The 8,699-nt window shown below is 42.8% G+C and overlaps 1 protein-coding gene across 4 annotated transcripts in view; it reads left to right on the forward strand.

The window, feature by feature from the left end:
• NUP214 (nucleoporin 214) overlaps nucleotides 1-6,110 on the forward strand; it is a 77,914-nt gene extending 71,804 nt beyond the window's left edge. For all 4 annotated transcript variants that reach the window (XM_077836282.1, XM_077836284.1, XM_077836283.1 and 1 more), the window contains 4 exons: nucleotides 532-703; nucleotides 4,320-4,462; nucleotides 5,103-5,127; nucleotides 5,875-6,110. In XM_077836282.1, the coding sequence (XP_077692408.1) occupies nucleotides 532-703; nucleotides 4,320-4,462; nucleotides 5,103-5,127; nucleotides 5,875-5,908 (374 nt within the window). In that variant the 3' untranslated portion in view covers nucleotides 5,909-6,110. The remainder of the gene's footprint in view (nucleotides 1-531; nucleotides 704-4,319; nucleotides 4,463-5,102; nucleotides 5,128-5,874) is intronic.
• Nucleotides 6,111-8,699: the final 2,589 nt, after the last annotated feature.

Raw genomic sequence — 8,699 nt, forward strand, 5'->3', positions numbered from 1 at the left:
CTATAATTTATTGCCACATGTATTTTTAATTGCCAGTATAACCCAGTTAACATGAATACTCGCTAACTTGCAATTAAAGCATCTAGTTTATATAAAGCAGGTAGACTGTTTTGATTCCTTCACACACCATACAGGCATGAGTATATGTTAGTGGGCTTTGTACACTGTATATATATCCTTGTGTACCTACAGAACCCTATTAAACTGAAAATTATGCTCTCTAAAATGTAATTCTGGGAATCGAGCTCAAGCAACCCAAACTGCACTTGCCCACTGGATAGTCTCTGTTTCTTTGGGCTGGTTTTGGAAGGCGTTCACGAGCTTTCCTACCCATGCCTTTTGTAATAAAATGTGCTGCACTTTGGAAGCTTTGTCACAGCTGTAAGCTCCATAGATAATGCTGTGACCATGTACAGGAATTTCAGCCCTCATTCTAGAATCTGTCTCCTTGGAAATCTAACTGTTTTTCTTTTTTTCTCTGTTATTGTTTACTTGATGTTCTTGTCCCTTTTTTGCCTCTGTTTTGCTCAGGTGGCTTCGGTGCTGCTCCAGTGTTTGGCAGCCCTCCCACTTTCGGGGGGTCCCCTGGGTTTGGAGGGGTGCCAGCATTCGGTTCAGCCCCAGCCTTTACAAGCCCTCTGGGCTCGACGGGAGGCAAAGTGTTCGGCGAGGGTACAGCCGCAGCCAACGCCGGAGGATTTGGGTAAGCTAAAGAGGGTCTAGGGATTGGGAAATCAGTGTTCTTACTCGGTGTGAAACTCTTATGCTTCATTCTGTATCCAATAGATTCTGCAAATAAAGAAGGGTCTAGGGATCTAGGGTTGATCGCTGAGCAACGGGCTTCCTCATTAGAAAAGCCCACCTGAAAAGAAAACCACAAAAACCAGTAGTTTATGATTCCAACCATGCTGGCCCTAGTGAAAGTAACAGGTTCTCATTTTAATTTGGAAACTATCAAATTGAATCCTAGAATACTGAAGTGGGAAAGACCTAGGCCATCTAGCCCATGTATCTGAGTGCCGGTTTGTTTCCTATTTGCACTTTTGTTAGTGTGCATTCCAGTCTAGTTCTAAATGTACCAAGCAAGGGGGCTTGTTTCTTTTCCCTGTGGAATGATAAATATGTTTAATCTCTAGAATCATCCCCACTTTAGGGATGGGATAGAGATTTTGAGAAGAGTTCAGTATGATCGCTCATCCCTGCACAGTAATATTTGGTCAATTCCAGAGATGGAGTACTGATGGTTACCTGTTTTTTGTTTTTTTCTTCATCTTTGATCACTTACATGGCACTGAAATCTTATCTTGCAGCAGATAGCACTTTCTTTATTCCCTGTGCCACCTAGCAAGTACATGGCTTCATACCTTGTGAAGCAGCAAATGATCCACCCCACACTTTAGAGTTGCTGGTAGATATTTAGCTTTCAAGGCTACCCTTTCCTGTACGTACACATCCCATAATAATCAGTCCCAATCATTTTCTGCAAAGAAGTCTTGGCGAGATCCAGTGGAAAAAAACACCAAGCCTTCCAATGAAGTGAGCTATAGCTCACGAAAGCTTATGTTCAAATAAATTTATTAGTCTCTAAGGTGCCACAAGTGCTCCTTTTCTATTTTCAGGAATGTAGCTATTCGCATCTCAATGAGAGTTCTTGTTTAAGGAAGTGAAGACTTGGGAAGCAAGCACTTCAATGACTTGCACTCAGTTTTCTTCACAACCTTAGAAGTTAGAGACTTAAGCAGCTTTGAAAATCTTATTCCAAGAGATTTGGTGTCCCTATTTTTTTTAAAAAAAAAAAAAGGAACTGGGTGTCCAAATTCCTTAGGAAGCATTGAAATCCCTCCCTTGAAGTCTGTAAACCACGATTTGAGGACTTCAATACCTCAGGCATAGGTGAGGTTTTTCGCAGGAGTGAGTGGGTGAGATTCTGTGGCCTGAGTAGTGCAGAAGGTCAGACTAGATGATCATAATGGTCCCTTCTGACCTTAGTATCTATGAATTGGCTTAAATCAGTTGTGCCCAAACTTTTCCTGTCAACTCCCTCTTCCACCACAATAGTGGAATCTGTCCATGCTGCCCCTCTTCCCCGCCCCCCCATCACAACACGGGGGTGGGAGGGACAGAGACAGGTTGAGAAGCTGAAATCCAGGTAGTCATTTTCCCAAGGTGTTAGAGGTAGGATTGGTACTCAGCTCCTTTCAGTCTTGTGCTCAGCCCATTAGACAGTGTTGCAAACTCAGTCATGTGGTTAGTTGCATCATTTCTCAACAGTTTACGTTGGTTTGAGGAAGTGCAGCAAAAAGCAGTTTCTGTTTCTTGATACCTGCAAAGTTCCTTATCAAATCTAAAGACAACTTGGGATGGGGATGGTCCTTCACTGTCACCACTTTAATGTCAACTCCCTCCAAATTCTCAATATCACAGTGACACACCATGAGAAAATCCTTGAGAATCTGGGAGAGGAGTTTGGTCAAAACCAGACTGATAGGTTAAGGTGTTAACAGGTGGCATCTCCAGCTCTAGAAATGGAACTTACACCATTAAAATAAAATCAATGGCAATGACTTGTAATTTTTCTAGTTTTTTGTATTCTTTCCTCTCTTAGTCTCTTTCAACAGCCTGTAGTAGCCAGTGAAAGATTGAGGCAGTTAAACCACAGGTTTCTTTGTTGCTAATTTTACATCCTGTTCCTTTGATAGCTAGTAGAGATGGTTTATTTGATAGAGGCACAGAGCCTGTGGAGACAGAACAGTCATAAAAACCTTGTCAACCACTGGCCCTTCCTCCCACTCTTTAAAAAATACTAAGAAAAGCAATATAGCCCAGGCTTCATTTACAATCAAGAGCCAAGGCCATCTGCAACTAGCCACATCAAGAATCTTGTTTGGGGCCGTAAGTGGCTAGCAGGCTTAAGTGTTGAAAGGCAAAGTCACTGAAATGCCTGTCTGAATCTAACACCATATATGGAAACTACCTGCATAGACAACTCTCTCTTAAACAAAGAGAGCAAGGCAGAGAGGATTACTTTTCTTTATCAAGAGAATTGCATGAAGCACTTCTGCAAGGGCTGTCTCTTTTCGAGATGTATGTTTTGATGCTTCCAAGAACATACCCTTGATCTGAATGGATGGAGAAGTAGATTAATTCACTGTCAGTTCAGACTGAGCATCACAAATGAATGGAGCTTGCTGGGCTCAGCCTACTGCCTACTTGACATTTTATCAGCATCAGGAAACAAGCACGCTGTTTAACTTGACTAGCGTCCCTGGCTGCATTACTCAGTACTGAGGTGCATTGTCAGAGCTTTGTGATGAGAAACTTGGATAGCTCATGCCCACTCTATTCCCAGTTCCAGATACTATATCAGTGATATAAGCCCATTGTTTTCAAGTATAAATATAGCATACAAAATTGTGAGAGGGTGTTGGTGCCAGTGAGAACCATGCTAGACAGAATTATCATGGCATTTCATTGATGTGATACTGGTGGTGGTGGGTTATTTTTAAAAAGGAAATATTTGCCTGTACAATGCTTGGTTGGATGGGTGAGTGGGGAAGGGTAGATCTGGTTTCTCTCTATAAAGCTACATTTGAGTATCATTTTTCATACAGACTGTGTCCCCAAAAGCTATCAAGTTAATAATACAAAGAGGTAAATAAATTAAGTGTTCCAATAGGTAAAGTGAGAGAGAAGTGTCAAAGGCAAGGAGAGGTTCAGGAAGGAAGCAAGATGAGGCATACTTCAAAAGAGATAGGGAAGAAAAAGGGAATAAGGCTGGAGAAGGCTTTATGGGAGGGCTGCATTGTTCACTGAATAAGGCACTGGCCTGGGAAACAAGAGACTGGGTTCAAAATCCTGGCTGTCATACCCCTTGCTATGTGACCTTGGGCAAATCTCACAACCTCTCTGTCTCTGTTTTCCCCCTCTGTAAGGTACAGTAACGATGCAGCACTTTTGAGCTGGATGGATAAAAAGTGGGGGGGGGGTGTAATTTATTATATTCCCCATGATGGCAGGAGTTGGGATTTCGTGGCATGAAAATGCACCACAGTTGCTTGTCGTGTGCTAAGATGAACTTTTTCTCCATGTGCTCACTTCTTGTTCCCTCTGAAGGGCAGGTGGGCAGAGGGGTGGCTGTAGTACTGTGCAAGATTCTTAATAAAACCAAGAAATAAGCATCTCTCAGTGAGTGGGTATATAGTAAAAGAGGTTCTGTGGGCTTCAGGGGGAGCTGCTTTAAGGGGGTGGGGGCAGACACGTGGTCTTCCTTTATTGAGTGATGAAATATTTCTGTGGTTTTTTTCCTCTTTGAATTGCAGTTTTGGTGGCACCAGTAACAATACTGCGTCATTTGGCACCCTAGCAAATCAAAATGCTCCCACATTCGGGTCGCTGTCCCAACAGACGGCTGGCTTCGGCACACAAAGCAGTGGATTCTCTGGCTTTGGGTCAAGTGGAGGAGGTATGAGGAGCTGAAATGTCCTTGTCAGAGAGTGAAGTGGGAGAGACCTAGCATATTCCTGTGCCTGTCCTCCTCAGAACTCAGCTGTGACGCTTGCTCCGTTTGTTTGTTGTTGACCAGTTGGGGTTTACAAAACTGGGAGTGGGAGGAGAATTGAGAGGTGTATTTTCCCCTTTCTGATTACAGTAAATGCATGTTTCAGTTTCCTATTGGGCTTTACCCCAAATTTGAGAGAGCAGAGGCTAAACAGGCATCAGGTGGATCTCTGCCCAGAAATCTTAAATGGCAGAATCCAAGAGAACACAGCCAGCCTTGAGGGTCCTGAGCCCCACCACCTGGCGCTGAAGCCGAAGCCTGAGCAATGTAGCTTTGTAGGGGCCCCTGGGGCATGGGGCCTCAGGCAATTGCCCTGCTTGCAACCCCCTAATGCCAACCCTGACTTTTATATGCAGAAAAATAGTTGTTGTGACACAGGTGGGGCGTGGAGTTTTTAGCATGTTGGGGGGAGGGGGGTGGCTCAGAAGGAAAAAGGTTGAGAACCCCTGTTCTAAGTGACTATGGGAGGGTGACTGTACTGTGTCTTGCATGCATTCCTTATGCCTTTAACAATAATCCTTCTTTAATCTTGCACTTCTCTCAGGCTTTGGCTTTGGATCATCTAACTCGTAAGTACCCATCACTGCCTTATATCTGATTTTCATTAAACATATAGAAAAAAACTAGAATAGAAATGCTAGACAATGTGTGAAAGGAAGCTTTGGAAAGCACACTAAAATGCTAATCCCAGTTGAAATTTTAAGCAGGAAAGGAGGATTCTTATTTCATTCACTCTTGTTTCTCCTTTTAGTAGTAGAATACACAGCTCAGTATCTAGATGGCAAATTTCTTGATCGTGTCCTTTCCTGTGTAGTTAACTGAAAATTCTATTTTACAGGGGATTCTGCAGTACTTTTTTTCTCGATTGCAAAGTGCGTAGTAGGGATAGGTAAATATTTATCCCCATAGTAGAAATGGAAATATGATGCAGAATACCAGATCATATTCCTGATCTAAATGAGGCTTTATTGTCTAGTGGTTCGAGTACTCCTGGATGGCAAGACTCCTATTTCTATTCCCCACTCTGCCACTGAGTTGCTGGGTTGCCTTAAGCAAGTCATTTAAACTTTGTGCTTCTGTTTCCCCATCAGTAGAATAAACATAAGCCAGTTAACAGGTATGTTGAGACAGTGTTGTTAAAGCTCTCTCAGATCCTCAGTTGAAAGGTGCAGGAAGTGCCAATGCATTCTATTAAAAAGCTTCCAGTGGCACATTGACTGATATGGAGGTTCTTGGAAGCTTTAGAGATTTTCTGGATTGATTTAGATGAAGAGGGACCCTAGCTTTCACTGTTGTGTTGTGCTGCTGTTTCACAGATCCACTTCTGGGTTCAGTGGTTGGAGAAGCTGAGAGGGGATGTTCAGGAGCCCCTTCCACCAATTCTGTGGTCAGCCAATTTAGAGCTGCTCCGTTTGTGGATCCTCTTCATGATCAAGCATCAGATCAGCTTTCCTTTGTAATACCAGTTCTGCTTCCTTTTTTAAAAACACTTAATGCTTATTTTTATGAAATAATTGTTCTTGCTCTTTAATAAACTGTTTTATCTGCTTCACTGTGGTTTGTGTGGAAGAATTTTTCAGCATGTATCCAGAAAAAACAAGCTTGCATTATACCAGCTCCATGTGGATTGGATATAGATGCTGTTAAAGGATGGCTCTTGCCCAGCCCACTTATGTAAGAGAGAAGATGATGTATTGGCCAAATGCAGTCCTTGGTCTAAACCAGTGCAGCTTTCATTGAAGTCAATGGAAGTCAGTCTTTTTTTTGTGACCGGGCTAGTATATTTGACCCGTCAAATGACAGATGTGCATGCTCACCTCACTGAAATTCCAAGAATCACGGGTCCAGTCTGAGCCTGGTGGGGAAGTAGAAAGTGAGTTTAGATGAAAAATTGGGAGAGTACAGCACGAATACTGTTAGCTGTCATGCTCAGTAAAGTGGTAGGGAGCAAGGGCTTTCTTTTCTTCATTTTTTGCAAAGCCTACTATAAAAATTATCACAATTGAATACAATTTATAGGAAAGACTTCTGGCCTTTGTATTTAAAGTATGACATCCATCTAGAAGCACTAATGCTTTTCATCTTATGGCTTTGGGCATCGGATCTTCCTGTCAGCTACACTTTTACCAGCCTCTGTGAGATACTTTTCTTAGTGGCACTCCGCTCCAGTCAATAACATTTCTGAATTTGTCTTGTATGTGTTTACTTGAAAATATTTAGCAAATGTTTTTAAAGCATGCCTCAAAAGCATCCAGAAAAACATTTTCTCTCTGTTTTAATACGTCTGACCTCCATGAAACCCCCAAGTGATGTAATGGATTTTCTCTGCACTGTGAAAGATGCATTTGAAGTAGCAGCTTGATATTAGTTTGATGTGTTGTACAGTACTTTGTCCTGTTACTGTCATTGATTCTAATAGGACGCTTAGGAATATGGAATGTAGCAATGTTTCAGATTAAAAGCTTTCTAATCTTATTTTAAATAGATGTGCAACTGTGTGACAAGAAAATGTCATCTTGGGTTTTGGGTGACATCTGGGAGCAGAGTTGCTTGTTGAAATAGCAGCTGTGTATACACATGCAGCAAGGAAGTTTTAGGTTAGATACGAGGGAAAACTTTCTAACTATAAGTATAGCTAAGTACTGGAATAGGCTTCTAAGGGAGTTGTAGAATCGACTTCATTGAAGGTTTTTAAGAACTGTTTAGACAAACACCTCTCAGGGATGGACCATCTACACCTGGTCCATCCTTCAGCACAAGGAGTTGGACTGATGACCTCTCAAGGTCCCTTCCAGCCAGACATTTCTTTTGTTCTGTGGCTGGTGTTGACTTTATTTTTACTGCATCCAGTTTACAGTCCTGTAGTTAAGGCAGTATCTCATATCAGCAGTCCCCTGAAAAGCCCTATTTTCAGGGGTTCCTAAGTCCAATTGATGTGCAGTCCTAGCAGTTAACTCTGCTCCCATCCCAGCTGTGGAAGGTGGCCCTCGTGTGTCTCTACAGTGACACCTATTTGTCAACTAGGAGTGACATTGAGTAAGTTCAGTTTAAAGGGACAGTCTTAAAAATGCAGGGTTTGTAATTTAATGTGTATAAGAGAGAGGGGAAGCTTTTGTTTGATGTGGACAGGCTTTTATGAAGCTGTAAGCACTCCATCTACACACACTTCCTGCATTTCACAACCCACTCAAGGTGAAGTAGCACTGTTTTAGCCCCTCTAGTACTAATGCAAAACCCAGTAGGGACAGTCTCCAGGAATTTTGTTGGAGAAAACTGATGCTGAAGTTCCAAACTAATAAGGAGATGGGGTACATATCAGAGAGCTTAGAGCATGGCATCCTTGTATAGTGTGCTCCTTGACTACACCCAATCTCACCGAGCCTAATTGCACTGCTGCCGTCCCTGTGGTTTCCTTCATACTTATAAATAGAAGCTGGTTTGGCCCAAGCGGTTGACCTTAAATTCTTTGCATTAATCCTCCATCGCTGTGGCATGTGACACCTCCTAGCAAGGCCGTATCAGCTGTGCTCCCCCAGATAGCTAACAAATCACTTGCTACGAAGAAGATTGGCTTGGTAAGAATGTGAGGCTGGCATGTTAAGCCATTTAGAATTCCTTTTTTAGGAGGATGGGAGCAGTTGGGGGTCGTCCCTGCTCTCTCAGTACCTGTTTAGCTCCTTTCCCAATGAAAGTGGAATGGCAAAAGGATTGCTTCAGGCGTCAATTAAAAGAAAACACTTGTGGTTTTATCCTGACTACAGCAACCCCACGATTTTAGTGATCCTCTGCTGGAGCGAAATGGGTGGCACCCAACACCTGAGAGTGTGTAGACCTCCAGTTTAGCTATGTAAGAAGCAAATTAGCATAGAGAAAGCTGTGATTGATCCTTGGCTTGCATTTTTATTGGATGGCTCGAGGGCTTGGCAACTGTATATGGAGCCGTTCACTTATAGCTCAGTGCACTTCAAATCCAACCCAGGCTGGTAGTCGCCGAAAGTCATTACCATCTGACAGCTGTTAGGTAGCCTGTCTGTGAGCTGATGGCTTCCGTCCAATTTCTAGTGGGCAGGTGTTCACATCAGAGACTAAAGTTACTATTCCAGTTGGCACCCTTGTTGGCAGTCATACCAACGACGCCAAT

The sequence above is a fragment of the Eretmochelys imbricata genome, chromosome 16 (genome assembly GCF_965152235.1).
Source record: "Eretmochelys imbricata isolate rEreImb1 chromosome 16, rEreImb1.hap1, whole genome shotgun sequence".
Classification (NCBI taxonomy): Eukaryota; Metazoa; Chordata; order Testudines; family Cheloniidae; genus Eretmochelys; species Eretmochelys imbricata.